This window comes from Musa acuminata, chromosome BXJ1-10, assembly GCF_036884655.1.
Source record: "Musa acuminata AAA Group cultivar baxijiao chromosome BXJ1-10, Cavendish_Baxijiao_AAA, whole genome shotgun sequence".
In the NCBI taxonomy this organism is placed as follows: Eukaryota; Viridiplantae; Streptophyta; class Magnoliopsida; order Zingiberales; family Musaceae; genus Musa; species Musa acuminata.
The window spans coordinates 22,521,010-22,537,763 of record NC_088336.1 but is presented as its reverse complement, the minus strand read 5'-3'; the positions used below and the strand labels follow the sequence as shown (position 1 = coordinate 22,537,763).

Sequence of the window (16,754 nt, the reverse complement as noted above, 5' to 3'; positions counted from 1 at the left end):
TCTGCATCATGCAAGATGATAACAATCATACAATCTGCATCATGCAAGAGAGATGATGATATAGAGAAAACCTAAATCTAAGACAATTTTCAATTTTCTTCATATTAGATGATAACATGCAGCGTTTGATTTGAAGGTTTACTTCATTCGTATCTTTGTTCTTCCGTCATTTCCTGGAATAATCAACACACTATGCGTGTGCTCTTCCTATCAGCAAATTCCAGAATTCCACATAACATGCCCCAAAAAGTACCGCTAACTATATATATATATATATATATATATATAGACGAGTGAGCTTGAGGTTTCCGAAACCCAGTTTTAGTAGAAAGCAGACTATGCATATAAACAGATGAAGGGCATCAAACCAATGTTACAAGGCCTTCGATAGAGATCCACTCCAGACTACGCCTTGAACAGACCATGTTCCCTAAACTCCATAGAACCTGTCGATAATATTTTGCAGGCCATCGTAATAATTTCTTACAGAATAGTTTGACAATACAATCCACCATTGCACTGCAAGAAATTTTGTTTCTGACTAACCAAAACCAGCATTCCACTACAAGGACTCGTCTGACACGATCGAGAGCTGTTTGTGATCGCCTCCAATCCTTTAATTATTTTAATCCCTCGTGCCGTTCATTTTAATCTTCAGATATTTCTCTGCTATTAAATCCAGCAGACATCAGAAACACAATCATGGAGTTGGAAGTACAAGTGACAGAAATACATAACAAGTATTCAATAATTAACAGCTTACCAGTGAAACGAAACGAAAACCTCATTTGAAATAACAAAGAAATGATGACAAAGAAACAATATGACTGCTATTTATAGCAACTGACCTGCCGTGCAAATGAGAACCAAATCAAGACAATAAATCCACCAAGAAATATTTCATACCAAAAAAGGTAATATAAGAACTTATATGCAGAAAAAAAATTCTAAAAAGGCAAAGAAATGATGATGGAAATGAATCTTTCTGAAAACACAAAGCGTCACTAGTTTCAGAAAACTGAGACACCACAAATGAGAACCAGAACCTAATCAACACAAATAATAACAAGTACAATTTGAAACATTTCACAATAAATTATAAATATAAGAGCTTATGTGCAAAAAAATTCACTAATAAAAAAAACACCATAATAATTATTTGCAGCAGACTGATCCACCTGAAATGAGAACCTAATCAACACAATACAATAACAAATCTAAAGCTAAATTGTAAAACTATAAATGAAACAAATCACATGACAATGTCACTAGAAGCAGGAAACCAGTCATGTATATCACAATCCCGGTGCATCTAAAGAACACATAAATGTATAGGAAAAACTCAGTAATGCATGTCAATCTATATAGGGCAATTTTTTTCAGAAAGAAAGCTGGTACATCGGTTACACTATTAGTTGAGCTACAGTTAAACTGATCTGTCAATCAACCAGCAAAATATCAATTGACAACCAACTTTGGTAAAACAAAACTTCTTTTACCATTAATGTGACTTAAGAATGACCATTGCCAGATGTAACTTGTGAAAGTTGTGAATATCCAAACAGGACCTGTGAAGCTAAATTTCATATCAGTGATAGCATCCTTATTTGCTTCTAAACTGCATTTTACATTTTTTTCCCCAAAAATTAACTACTACAAGAATATGTACAACGAAAGGAATGGAAAACTAGACTGAAATAAACACTACATCCAGTTATGGTGAAGAAGGTTGATCTGGAGAAGACCGAGAACCTCCTCTGTGAAATGAACTATAACTTTGATCATATGGGCCACCTTCTGTGATTCTGTCACCCGCCCTAGGTGCTCCATTGCCACTAGACAGATGCACAGGCCTCAGAGAGCCAAACTCAAGTGGTTCAGCTGGTAAACCATAACCAGCTCCTTGGTCATATGGGCACATCAACACAACAGGAGGAACTGTTGGGTCAGAAGGACTAACAGCATCTAAACTAAAAGCAGTTTGTGGATACATGCCTAAGTTATGTGATGAATTTGTAGATGAGAAAGAATCGCCGTGACCATGGTACGAGGCAAGAGGCTCATGCATTTTTTATTCCCATTTTCTCACTTCTTGGTTTTTCGGTGCAGCCAGCCGGTCAGGCCGCATACTTGGTCTCTCAGCTTGGTTGCGCCCATGGCTGCGATCAAAATCTCTTGGTTTTGAACTGACCCAATTTGCTTCTCTATCCGCAAGATCATGACGGTCATAGTTACGGTTTCCTCGCTGGATTCTTGAACTTGACTGTCGATCTCTAAAAGGAAACTTCTGTATAAACATAAAGATTGTGTTACTATTATCAATGACTTAATGATGCCAAATAAAGTAATATTCCTTCAGAGCTTTCATCGTAAAAGGATTTCCTCGTCAATAACTTCTCATAAATTTGTGAAAATCATGAGTTAGTTCCATTTTGCAAAAGCCACCATCAGAGGCTGCTGAAGATCAATGAAAAGCATCTAACTAAACAGATTCATGTTCCAAGGAGAATTTGCATGAAAAAGTTGAAGCACATTTACTTACAACAGAATTGGGTGCAATAACTGGTCCATGGTACAACTGACTGTTCCAAAGTTGACTTGGAAAGTAAATAAAATTTATCTTACCACTGCTAACACACTATGATATGCAATTTTACAGATCCAATAGACACAGGATATCCGCTAATAAGAAAAAGCTACATTTAAGACTGGACAAGCATTGTTAATGTGCTCAAGTATCATTAGCACCAAGCATTAGCAAAATTCTTATATTTTTGGAAGATCTCTGCTGTTAAGAGCAAACTAAAGCTCCCATCAATGAGGTATCAGAACTGGAAGATCAAGCTTTGTACCAGCTTTAAGCAGGCATTAGTTTACAGTAGGAACATCAAAACACAACAAAAAAAGTTTTATACTTGTCCAGTAATATAAGAATTGAAGAGAAACTATATGCTAATATTTTCCATATAAATGATTATTAGCAAGCATTGTGTTTTATGGGAGGGGTTCACAAGCAGTGCTTACAAGGAATCAGCAAAGACTGCCTAAAAAATTAAAGCACTTGAACTCACTTTTGAGTGTGCCTTCATAGATATTCATAGTTCTCATGCTTTGCAAGGTCTAAGAATAACGTTGATAAGATACATGGTATAAACAATTCCTCACTAGCTAAAAAAGAAACATAGAAAGATAAATCTCTAAGACAACATGTGGATTGCACATTAGACCAGTGATTTCAATAAGCGCTCGGAGGAGGCGATGCGCGGGCGCCTCGCTTCATTTACAGGAGACACGCTTCAAAGAGATGTCGCCTGAGCGCTTTGGGCAAGGGCCCGGGTTAAACCAAGCGACCGAACCAACGTTTTAGGTTCGGTTCGGTCTCCGGTGCTTTAGTTGGTTCAATCGAACCAACTAAAGCACCGGAGACCGAACCGAACCTAAAACGAAGAGCCCAAGCACCATGTGCTTCGGGCGAGGGCCCAGGTCAAACCAGGCTGAACTAACTAAAGCACCGGAGACCGAACTGAACCTAAAACGAAGAGCCCAGGTGCCATGTGCTTCGGGCGAGGGCCCAGGTTAAACCAGGCGACCGAACCAACGTTTTAGGTCTGGTTCGATCTCCGGTGCTTTAGTTGGTTCAATCGAACCAACTAAAGCACCGATATAAGCCTTCCTCTCGTGACTTCCTAACCCTAACTCTACTCGCCGCTCCCACTCCCGCTGCTCGCCGCTACCGCTGCTATCACTACCACTGCCACTGTCGTTGCTCGTCGCTCCTGCTGGTACTGTCGCCGCTCCCACTCCCGCTGCCACTGCCACTGTCGTCACTCGCTGCTTGCTGCTACCACTGTCGCTACCACTGTCGTCGCTCGCCACTCCCGCTGCCGTTGCTCGCTGCTACCACTGTCGCTACCACTGTCGTCGCTCGCCACTCCCGCTGCCGCTGCTCGCTGCTACCGTTGTCGTTGCTTGCTGCTACCATTGCCGCTGCCACTGTCGTCGCTCACCGCTCCCGCTGTCACTTCTCTCAGTCAGCAACCTCGATCTTCCTCTTACACTCGTCTCACTTCGATAGTATACTATTAACATTATATTAATAGTATACTACTAACTATATACTAGTAACAATATTTTTATTTATTAAATTAATAATATATTATTTTTGATTTTAATATTATTAATTTTTATTTATTTGAAATTATTATTATTGTTTTGAATTTTGAGACTTTTTGTTAATGTGATATTGTGATTTACAAGATTTTCTTAATTTAATATCATATTTTTATTTGAATAATTAATTAATTAATTAATTATATATTTTTATATTTTAGCATCTTGCTTCGCTCGGGCAAAAGCCTCTCCTCGGACGTTTTTGGACCTTGACGCCTAACGCTTTTTAAATCACTGCATTAGACTAGAATGAAAGTTGCCTATTGACTAATTAGAGAATAAAAGATGCTTACTTAACATTCAGGTTTTCTTCTAATATGTAAAAGAAACTGTGAGAATCTTACAGGATTGGGCAGGTAGGTTCCGGTACCACCACGATATCTTGGTGCTTCATCTGCATGATGCTGGAAGACACCAGAGGCCTGATCAGGACCAGGTTGGAGAGGAATCACAGGCACAAGTTGAGGACCATGCCCCATGATCTGTGTATAGTTCAGATTAGATGCAAGGGGTCTGCCAGAACCATCCCACGGAAAATGACTGTTAGGATAAATTGGTGGCCCTACAACAGGGGAAGAATACACGAAAGGTTCATGATAGGAGTTTTGGCAGAACCGTCCATATACCAGATTTTGCCAATGGCCGTTTAGATCACTGTTCAGAATGTCAGAACTAGTCTCTGCAGAGGATTCAGGTCCAGAATCTCTTGAAACAGTTGGGCTCATCAGAGCCTCGGACAGGTTGAGACTCTCCACTGAATCAATGTTCTGACAAGAAGAGCTTGATGGAAACTGATCTGATTCTTCCTCTTTATCAAATTGCCTTGCATATCCATCAGGATTTCCTGTATTAGATGTAAAATTACCAAAAGGAAACACTAAGTATGGAACTGGAGGACCTGTAGCAACAAATGCCATAGGAAGAATCTTAGAATAATCCACACCCCTTTGCTGGGAAGTGCCGACAAGCACTGGTGAATATGGAATAAATGGATCTGATTGAAATTGTGCTGATTCAGAGTCAGGTAGATGCTCACTTCTTGCATGTGAGGAAGCCAACGATGCAGATTCTACAGTTTTTTCAGATGTATCATTTCCCATGGCCGACAAAGATATCCAGCCTGAAGTGTTATCATCTAGTTTTAAAGAAACATTGTCAGATGAACCCTCAAATTGCAACCCACTGTTTTCTTTTCCATAATAAGAAGCTGAAACTGAAGGAGAGGCTGGTTTTCTCCCCCACCTGTCCCTTGCTGGCTTTGAAATGTTTGCAGCTGATACATCCCTCGGATTTTCTGATGCAGGTTTGTTTCTGGAAGAACTTGCCTGTGACAGAGAGAACCTTGAGTTTGAACTCCTGAAATTAGAGTGAATATCACCTCCTCTACTTGTTTTAGCTTGAAACGAGCCATTATAATCTTCCCTTGTCAAACTCCTGCTTTCTCTACCAAACTTATTCTGTCCTCGTGGTAAAGAACCAGACCTAGTGCTTCTTGCTCCATGACTTGAGGTTAAACCACCTTCTAATTTGTGTTGCTTGTCATCAAGATGAAGAATCTGAGTACCACTATCACTAGGATTAAGACCTCTGGAAGATACAACATCATCTTCATGTAAGCTGCCATGATCATTATCCTCTGTGTTGAGTTGCATCACAGAAAAACCATCATTAAAAGACTCATTAACATCTTTAAAGTTTGAATAGGAAAGAGGAAAAGAAACAAGACTTTGAGCAAACTGCATATTGGGTCCCCAGGGAGGCCCGATAAAGGATATATTAGATGGTACAGCTCCAGCCAAATTTCTCTTGAAATAACCCATTGGAGTTGGAAATGTCAGAGGCAGATGAAGAGGAGCTAGATGCATCGGAAATTGAACCAGTCCATTGAGACCATGAATGTTGGAAGATCCCATCATATTCACCAAATCCTGTTCTTCCTGCTGCATCTCCAATGTCTCTGAAACAGAAGCAAGTTCCTCCCCAGTGAAACCAAAATCACCCTGATGGCTATTTGAAACACTGTTTGCATCAGAAGCAACATCAACGTTCTTTTGGGACGAAGTCTGCCTCGTTGATTTATAATCATCAAGAGAAGACTTTGAACTGTGACTTCCCATAACTTCAGAACCCAAGTTCCGTCGTCTGATACCAGAATCAAAGTTTGCAGGATTTTGGAACTTTGCTGTTTCTATTGCTCTGCCATGACTTCCTTGAGACAAATCAAAGGATGTCTCTGTCAGCTCAGGACTAGATCTTGTCCTTACAAACTGAAATCTACCCTGTTCTTTCCAGTCATATGCAGAGTAATTAGGTTTAAAATTTTTCTGATTTTTGTTACTATGATCAGATCCACCACTTCTCTCCAGCTGATCAGTGAATCTCAAGTTGATTTGCTTTTCGTTATTTATCTGGTTCTCAACATGAGAAAGTGCAGATACTTTGTTTGACCTATATACATTCTGGTCATTGCCTACCATTTCAGAGGTAGAATTATGAAAACCATGACCAGTTTCAGCCAGGTGCTCCTTGATAACCTCCAATACACCATTTTCAAACTTCTTTTCGACACTTGTGCATTTTGAGTTGTTTGATTCTTCAACTGGAACAGTTTTCAGAGGTGGCAAGTGCCGTAAATCTAAGCTAAGAACATCAGGACGATCGCCACTCCCATGTCTTTTCCACGTGTTCATAAAGAATTGATTGACTTCAGCAATTATGTCATCTTTTGGACATTCAATCAGCCTGGCCAATCTTTTGGCCCCAAATGCAAAAGCACTACGTATCCTGAAAAAATTGCCTAACAAAGAGAGTTTGTTTCAATTAGAGAGCATCAATAACACCAATACCTCCCTGGCCTCCACAATACACACACACACAAACTCAAAACAAAGGCAAATAAAGAATTCTATGCACTGATCCTATGCATAGCGATATAAAAATTTTATATGACCAAAGTTGTATTTCATGCATCCACATGATAGACCAAGGAAAGACAAGTTATTGACTTTTCCAACTTCTAAAGCAAAACACAACAGATGTGCATATATTACAAAATCACAAACAACACTAGGTTGAATGATGGAATATTGATGGTTAAACCAAGAAATAAGGACAAAATATGTATGTATTTATGTGTATCTAAGTTCATTTTGGGGAGTCTAAAGCACAACAGCAATGTTCGTATAAAATATAAAAGTCCATTAAATTCATACGACTGAATGTGTACAAAGACTCGTATCTGCAGGAATGCCGAATCCTGTCTCCACTGACATGCATTATGGTTAACCAACAACAAGTAACAAAAACTTGAGCTTTCTTGCTTAAACCTTCACCGGACATAAACGCATGGATATGTTTTGATGACATGTTGCATAAATGCATGTCAGCTTCTGTATAACCAGATAGCTGAATGACATGTCAACATACCATGTGGTCACATCCTATTTCAGATGGTATGCAATGAGTTGCAACAATACAATAATTTTGATAAAAACTGATTGAGACGAAAATAGGAATCAGTTAAAACCCATCAGGTTTCAATTGGGATCGGTCAAGAAACTGAAGAAGCCCAAGAAAAGCCTCCCAAAACCATATCACTACCTTTCCATCAACCCTTTGTCCTGTTCTTCTGTTCTACCTCCCTCACACAGCCACAACTACAAAATCAGGTCAGCCATGGGTTTCACTAGATAATCTAAAAGAAACTAAGATTCAAATGAATAACTATCATCCTATAGATATTAAAAAAAATATTAACCCATAGAAATTTTGTTAGAAAAAGTTTCAGAAAAAACTCAATCATAACATTATTAAAAAAATCCAAATATGCTAAATTGAAAACTAAAAATGAAACTCAACTCAAAACCAGAACAACCTTTGAACATCATAAACCACTTTTGGCAATTTGTGCCACACCAAAAAAAAATCCTGAATAGAGAGTAACAATAAGGAATATGAGAACATAGTCAACCAAACTTTAAAAAGTGTTATATTAAGACCAATCAAATTTAATTAATTAATCAGGAATACTCAACATGAGGACAAGATCAGTTAGAACAAGTTATCAGATAAAATAGCTACTCCCAATTGGAAAACTAATGTTCAAGAGTCAAACCTTTGCTCACACTGCGTCCAAGATTGTTGTTTCTGCGTAAAGGATCCACAACATTGAAATGCTTTGAAACAAAAGGTTGGTTGTGGTTTTCTTGACCACCTGGTGTGACAGAATATAATGCAGTACGGTTGTCAAGAAATCCCTTACTAAACAACAACTTGCCATTATCTTTTCGAGGAGGTTCCGCTGCACGATATTTAGATTAATAATGATATAGTATCAGACACTTTAGCTCCAACGTAGTATAGAAAAATAATCATAGACTCACCAGTCATATCTGGAAGTGAACTAATAGGAACCGGCCCCCATAGACTAATACAATAGTTATCCCAATCAAAGTTGCTAAAAAATTCTAGAAAACGATACAACACCTGTATAGGCAAAAATTAGAAATAATTATATAAAATTAATTTGACACGTATAGTACAAAGTCCACTAAAACAAAATTTAAGTCACCTCAAGTGGCCCAGCAAAAGAATTATTGAAGACATGAAATATGTAAAGAACCAAAGTCTCCAAGGCATATGTAGATATAAGTCCATGATGAGCACCCAGTATACGACTTTCATAGTAACACCAAGCCTTAATTAGTATAATACTTCGCTTGAAAAGATGATTTTGATTTATCACTTTGTCCATCTGTGAAAAAGAAGAAGGTTATGTGAAGCATAATTATACATGAGGTTAAATGATTCCAAGAGTGGTATCAAAAAGAAGTTCTCAAGCACCGCATGCTAACCTCTTCAAGGAAGCAAAGGGTGCATAGTCCACCAACTTGATTGAAAGAGATGTCCACAACAATATTTTCAACAAGACACTTTATGAGTTTTACCTGTACAGGTTGAAAATAATATCTAAAAGAGTGTACTGGAAAAAGAAAGACATCAAAATCATCTTTGAACTCTATGCACAGATAAGTCTAGCCACATGCAAAAGCAAAATCTGTATCAGAATAAACAGGAAGAACAAGGCAAATAATTGACAAGCCGGTTGGCCAAAAAGACTGAAAACTCTGTAAATTAAAGTTCATCATGAGAGCATATTGGTCGATTTGCACAAATACAAGTTGGGAGTTCTGCAATCAAATTAACAGCAACATTGTCTGAAAAACAGATTCCAATCTGAAAAATCCTAACCCAGATAACACAGCAAAACATAGAAATAATAATAGCATAAGAAAATACGATTAGGAAACGAGCCAGCATCCAAAATAGAATCATAAGAATAAAACAGGAGAAATTCCGACACACCTCTGCTTGGATGTATTTGACTTCTTTCACACGAAACTCGGCATTCTCACTCTTCTCTTCATTCTCTAATACACCACAAACAGCGGTAGCCCATGTATCCTTCAAATTTTCATTATCACTGAATGCAGTCAGGTCAATGTCTCCATCTGGTAAGTAGGTCTTAAGAGGTACCGACCCAAATGTGAAAACCTGAAACCCAATGTTTTACAAAAACTGACAGATTATAAAAGAGCAGAACTTGATTTTCTTGAGCAACTATGATCTGAGCACAGGAAGCAAATAGCACGTGAGGAAAACACTAACCCGGCAGGAGAGGCACTCTGTGATGAGCCGTTGGACATAGTTGGCTACAGCATTTCTGCGCTCCTCGGATGATTGATTGGGCTGAATCCGGGCAATCAGCTCTGCAGTTTGCTCCTCTGCATTGAACCATCTGTCGGCATCAAGCACTTGGGTCACCTTGGCTGTTTCCTCAGGCAAAAGGCCATTGGGCGGTAGGCAACTGGGCGGCTCCCAGCTTCCATGATCGCCCATGTGAAGCTTTTGTACAGTCGGTGCTCAATGCCCAGCACTTCCTCACTCCTCTCTTCCAATGGAGAAAACTCAAATAACCGTTATGCGAACAAGTACAACTAAATGGAATGCACGAAGTAGCCACTAGAAATGAATTAGCAAAAAGGATGAGCCTTCTCTCAGATATTCAATCACGATGGAAACAGAAACAACAAAAACCAAGTCCTTTTGCCACAACACCAAGAAATCAGCATCTAAAAGCGAAATTGACCAACCATCGTTTGCCACCGAGGTCTGATGAGCCTCTCCTACTGGAAAGATTCAACCTTTAACTGTTCCACTCGGTAATCCAAGAAAGGTAAGTCTATCACCCACAGAATAGGAAAAAAGGAACACCTTCCTTCCAAATTTACTCCGAAAACCACGAGAGCGAAAAGAACAGGACGTCAGATCAAACTAAATCCGTGGCAAAACAGATGAATTCGACTCCTCCCCAATGCCCGATCGAGCCACACCCTAAACTCGAGTGACGTACCGACCGCCAGCAGGGAGCGGCCTGCAGCGAGATTCTCCCAATGCCGAGGAACTCGGGCGGCCGACCAAGGGGCAAGACCGTCCAGCTCCCATCAACCGCACAAACCCTAGAAGCAGAGGGGAAAGGCCGGAGAAGTCCCGAGCAAGATCGGGGAGAGAAAAATCCGAGCTTTGGGGCGCGAAAGGAATCTGGAGGCCAAGGTTCGAGCGACGGCTCCAAGGCTTTTGCAGGGATTTGAGGGAGGATCGAGGAAGCAAAGTGAGAGAAAGAAAGCGGAGAGAAAAGGAGAGGAAATGGGTGGAAGAGAGCGATCGGTGTTAGGGCACAAACCTTTTTCAAAACGGGGTTTTCATCTCGTTTACATATTTATAGAGAGAAAACAGTAAATGGTTTGGTGGTGAGCCTTTCGATCACCGTGTTGGGTTGATGTACGAAAGACAAATACTTTAGTCAATTCGACATCGAATTAATGATTGAAACGTATATGCAAGACTTCCCGAAGACACCATAAGTGGACGCCCCACCCGCATCAAACGGTGTTTGGGACGCAATGTGATGTGTGAATCGAGTGACTTGAGCCAAAAAGTCGTGATCGAACGTCTTCGATGGGGACCCAACGTTTGCTCCACCTTTTTGTTATTTAAGGTTTAATCTTCGCTGGTTAAGTTACAGTGAGGATTTTACGCATGTTATTCCCCATTATTATATGTTTTCATGCATTATAAATATGGTTGAGAGATTGGCTACATATATTCTTTCATTGTCAATTAACGACTTTTAGGTACGAGTAACCTAAGCCAATTTTAAGTAAATAATTAATGACTAAAAACTTTTAATATTTTATTTTCATGATGAGCTTAAAAATATTAATATGATATGTAGTCTCAACCAATAAAGATAAACTACATGCATACGTAAGTAAATTTTGAGGTTGCATATGTTGAATTAAAAACTAGAGGGATGAATAAAATGTATCTGATTTTATAGGAATAAATACATGTAAATTTGCCTTGTAGTAAAAATAGAATATTATTTATTCAGAAAGGAAGACACTTTTGGGATGAGAGAGCTTCAGGTGCAGTTACAATGATCTAGCATTCAAATCAACCTGCTTATTGCTCAGAAGATGAAATCAAATGCAGAGCCTTCAACAGAAATTCTGCATCCAACATATGAGCTCCAAAGATTTACAAACACCTACTCGATTCAAAAGGCTTAATGGTTACATCAGAAAGTGACAACGGCATAAGCAGGGCGAACTTCTTCCTTGAAGCACAAACACACTTTTACATATCAAAACATATAGTTTTCCCTGACTATTTCTTGTTTGGTAGGAAGAAATCGAATGTGACATCAACAGTGCCGGAAGTTTCTCCAGTGTCTTTGTACTCGATGTTTGATATTTTTCCACTGTAATCTTCTTCAGAATCTTGGTACCCAGGCCGCACACGCCGGACTGGAACAGTTACAGAGTAGATGGTACCAAGGTCTGTGTCAGTGGAGATGTTAAGTTGAACTTTGTCCTGTGAGTCAATCTCCACAAATTCGGATAGGGCTTCGATAACATTGCTTACAATCTTTTGCTTTGCTTCATCGCTGATATCACACCTATCAGAGAACAGTATCATCTTAAGCCTCTGCTTTGCGATGCTTGCATTAGAATTATTTCTCTCTTTTGTCATGGGAAATAATATCCTCCATGCCAAACTAAGGCGGTCGAAGAAGCTCATGTTAACAACATTTAGAAGAAAGCCTTCCGCGTCTTGGTTTACTGTTGGTGACAGTTTGTTACCTCCCATCCCATGGCACACTTGGCTGTGTTTTACTGTACTACTGGCTGGTGATTCCGCTCGTAGCCATTTCTGCACAATTCTGAGGTCACTAGCTCCATTAGGGACACGACCAAAACGTATCTGCATTGTAACGAAACAGAAAATACTCGTCGATTATAAAGGACTAACGACAGAGAAGGATCCAAGATATGATAATCCGAGGGCGCAGCAACTATAGCTCCACATAACTCAAAATTCACCATGCAATAATAACTTCACTATGCTAGGAAAGGAATAAACCAATGATCCCATTTGCTTGAATGGTTTTTTTTTTTTTTTTTGAATTTATGATAATTCATAATACCATCAATGTTGGTCTCGATGGAAGGCTACATTAGATTAGACCACTAACAAACAACGTCAAATAGTGTTATACTTCATAAGCATAAATCTTAACTATTTGAGATCAATGGTGGGTGAAATTTAACAAGCCAACCTTAAGTATTTGGGATTGTATGGCTTGTCATTCTTGTTGTTTACTTATGATAATGTACAGGCAGACTGATAGATAGGAAATAAATCAAATACTATATAAGTGTAGTTACAAGTGCTATTCAATGAAGATTTGCATGCCATTTTTCAGCAATTTTAATCAATGAGGATGTACATGCCAATTATCTCGTATTAAGCCCACAAACTTATGATAATATTTGTAATCCTTAAGCAGTTAGACATGCATACCATGCATGGCTAGGTAAATATCAAGACAACGGCCTAACAAACTCCAAAAACTGCTGACATGGAAGAATATTTATCAAGATTAGGAAATTGGTAAGATGAGTTGCCTAGTGGATAACTGAACCACGATGGCAATAAAATACTTTAGTGGCATCAGGTGACCATTTATTTCCATTTACTTTATAGTATCCATCAAGATTACAGAATTAACAAATGTTACCGAGGTAGGCAGAAAAACAAAGATACATGTTTAGAACTTGATGCTTAGAGAAGTGTGTTACGATTGAGAATATGCATATCAAGCATTTTAAGCAACAGGTCAAGTAAGCAAGAAAGAGATTTTGGGCATATATCTTGTTAAGGGGATGATGCTTGCAGTATCAATAACAAACAGCCTGGTCCAGCAGTCCAGATTGGAATAGTTGAAGTCTGACTTAAAAATACTCGATTTTGGGGAATCTAGCTGACCTCTGCCTGTCCAGGTTAAGTAAGTATTAGCACCACTAGGGAAATTCTAACTAGTTCCAGTTGGAATTACTAATTCCAGATGACTTTCAGCCGATTCTGAGATTTCCAATGGAACCCATCATATATCTAGTTCTTTTTCCGAAAACCACAAACTGAATTAACCAAGCCAGACTGAATTAAATCCTAAAATATGTCCAAGACATATCTTAACCCTTTCTTGTGGAACTTGAGACAACAACGCATATGTAACTTGTTATGAAAGATGATGCCTCTTCAAATATATAGACTTTCGTAGGGCAACATGTCGGTTGTCAGTTTATCAAGTCCATGAGGTAAACTCATGCCAACCAAACCAATAAAGATAGTCCTCAGTCCTCACACATGCTATTTATTATGAGTTGATTTGAAGGAGTTGGGATCAAGAGTTTCCACCTCTAGATAACAAAAATACTGAGTTCTGGATGAGGATGTTTGAGTGTTGTTAAAAGAAATGATAGAAGAATATTTTTATTAGGAAATATAGAACTCAAAGATACAAACAATGCACTAGTGATTAGTTGAAGGTCGCAACAGTAAAGGATAAGGAAATGTCAAGTTAGGTGTTCCAAAGGATCAGAGGGACAAAGAGAACTATGCAGTTGGTAAGTAATTCATATTAGGAAAGAAGTATCATAGGAGGACAGGTGAACCGAAGAAGACCTGGAAGAAATAAGTGAGGAAAGGAATCACAAAGATGGCAATTCTATGGCATGATTTCTAAGTGTTATGATATATCCAAGTCAAATTCAATGGATTAGAGTCCCACAAATATGGTCCCAAAATCTACATGTTTGATGTCATGCTTGTGAATATAAAAATGTATGAACCGACTATATACTTGTTTTTAGCAATATAAAGCCAAGATTACCATAATCCATAACTTTCAATCTGAAGGAAAGAAAGAACTCTGTATTGGCACAGCATGCAAATGTAGTGTGTAAACAAGCTACCAAATGATTATGCTAGTAGGTAAGCTCTGCTCAGGGAAATTTTTTATGTGGATGCCAATACACTTGTATTTAGATTGGAATTAAGTACATTATGCAACAAGTGGGATGCGGAAGTCAGTTGTGGTCAGCTCAGTAGGATACACAATTACTGGTTAATATTGTAGTTCATTTACCAGGACAAAAATAATTTTCTTAAAAAACTTAGGCTTCAATTTAGCTTGTGTCAAGATGATAATTATATTCCATTCACTTGATCGAACTAATATAGGCCCTCAGGTTGAATTGTCTACGGAAGCTATGCATGGACCAGTTATGGCAATCTCTAAGATCATGGAACTTGACTTCAGCAGTTCAGCTCTCACCAAGCAGAAGTCAAAGTGTGACAGCCAGTTGGATCCATAAAGTGGAAATAGAGATTGGTTGAATTCAAAATTGTATGCTTTCAAATTTCGTGAATGACTTCATCCAAAACAAATGGCCTGCAGATCACCACTCTACCCCTCGAATAACCCACATGAGATGAAAGATGAGGATCATGATGAGTGACAACTTGAGGATGATGCATCAAGAAGTAATACAGACTCTACAGCACAATCTTAAGGTTGATAATCTATATTAAGAAACTAATGATAACTAGAAGACCTTATGATGGCAAAACAAGATTATTTATGTAACACCCCATTTATTTCCTCATCGAAAGTGGATTAAGACTAAGATTGACTTATAAAAATATGATGAGTGTACTACCACTAGGCTATGCCTCACATGCACCGTGCTAAGGCTTGATAGGAGATTATAACACTCTGATTAGTCTCACATCCAAAGTAAACTATGACTAATATTGACTTAGGCTCCATGAAAGCAGATGTCACAGGCCCACCTAGAATCTCCGATCATCCAACATTATTACAAATCTACAATCAGCATCAATAGTTCGTTCATGAAATTTCTGATACTTACAAATTCCTTGAATATAAACCACTAGATGTTCCACTTAAAACACAATGGCAATTAGCTAAAATGTTATATTTATCAGAATAACAGCCGGCTCCTTGCAGAAGATGTTGGCCGAAACGTCTAGGAAATCTAACACTCATCATTAACACTTGTACACGGTTCCCTTCTGAATCATCAAAGAGACAGAAAGACGGTCTAATCTTCACAACTTGTGGAGGTGACTGACATCACCATTTGAGGTCAGCATCAGCTCCTTTTCTAAAATGCACTCACGCATTTCGAATTCAACGAATGATTCAGGAAATTTTAAATAAAAATATGTAATCCAGTAACAAAACCCAATCAGTAATTCGACAAGAGAAACTAAACCTAATCTCAAGTAAGAGGTACTCACAACAGCACCACTATGAAAAGTCACAGATGTTACTAATTCGTAAAGCAAAAAATCTATCAAATCCTAGGCATTTCAATCAGCAGAAGCAGAAAAGGAAGGGAAAACCCGACCTTGGAAAAGGGGACGGTGGGTTTAGGAGGGCGGTGACCGGGATGAGAAGCGAAGGCCCCGACGAACACCTTGAAATCTCCGGAGATCGCCATGTGCGACTGCCTCGCTCTCGAGCCTCTCCGGGGAAGACAAAGAAGCCGAGCGAGTGTCAACTAACGTTAGCCGCAAGAGATGCGTGAGTAGTCATCTCTCGTTCTCGGGTTCCGCGCCCGCTGTGACCGGTGGTTAGGTCAGATGGAGACTCCAATTAAGGATGCCCCTTTGCCGTAACCTAATCGACTAACAGTCAAAAATTGAAGTAATACCAATTACTAATGAAAATTTGAGAAAGGAATTCCTTTCAAACAAGATAATGTGTTCTATTTTAATTTATACTTTTTTTAATATATTAAAATATTTATATGTACATTATGGAAATAGGGATGAATAAAACTATCACATCACTAAATATTAGGAAAATTGAATAATTTCATCAATATTGTACTAATTTAAGTTTTTGAATTGTATTAATGTCTAATTTGTATATATGTTAACCTAAGTAATTCAAACTCAAATTTCTTAAAATTCAAAAAAAATACAAACAAGTATGTCTGGCTTATTTTTTTTTATAAATCCTACTATTACAGTATTCATGTTAATAATAAAAAATGTTATATCAAAAAAATCATACTTTGTAAACATATCTATTGATATGAGATATATTGTCAACAAAAGCGATAAAATATCTCTCTCTACTTCTCATA

The 16,754-nt window shown here is 38.5% G+C and overlaps 2 protein-coding genes across 5 annotated transcripts; both read right to left on the bottom strand.

Annotated features, from left to right (window-relative positions):
• Nucleotides 1-299: 299 nt before the first annotated feature.
• On the bottom strand, nucleotides 300-10,931 carry LOC104000692 (uncharacterized). 4 transcript variants are annotated; one of them, XR_010480422.1, is made up of 9 exons: nucleotides 9,838-10,931; nucleotides 9,535-9,723; nucleotides 9,024-9,116; nucleotides 8,741-8,923; nucleotides 8,553-8,655; nucleotides 8,285-8,470; nucleotides 4,515-6,967; nucleotides 764-848; nucleotides 300-669 (listed from the first exon to the last, which is right to left on the bottom strand). XR_010480422.1 is itself a non-coding variant. In XM_018819724.2 (8 exons), the coding sequence occupies exons 1-8, from the start codon at nucleotides 10,066-10,068 to the stop codon at nucleotides 655-657; spliced, it is 3,450 nt and encodes a 1,149-aa protein (XP_018675269.2). In that variant the 5' UTR covers nucleotides 10,069-10,931; the 3' UTR covers nucleotides 300-654. The 4 variants fall into 4 exon arrangements, 2 of the variants coding, with proteins under 2 accessions (XP_018675269.2, XP_064942638.1); XR_010480421.1 differs by having other exon boundaries at nucleotides 300-666; XM_018819724.2 differs by lacking the exon at nucleotides 764-848 and having other exon boundaries at nucleotides 300-666.
• Nucleotides 10,932-11,709: 778 nt separating this feature from the next.
• Nucleotides 11,710-16,239, bottom strand: LOC135595535 (cell division topological specificity factor homolog, chloroplastic-like). Its single transcript, XM_065086565.1, has 2 exons — nucleotides 16,011-16,239; nucleotides 11,710-12,495 (listed from the first exon to the last, which is right to left on the bottom strand). Exons 1-2 carry the CDS (start codon nucleotides 16,101-16,103, stop codon nucleotides 11,899-11,901), a joined length of 690 nt encoding a protein of 229 aa, XP_064942637.1. The 5' UTR covers nucleotides 16,104-16,239; the 3' UTR covers nucleotides 11,710-11,898.
• Between the last annotated feature and the right edge of the window lie 515 nt (nucleotides 16,240-16,754).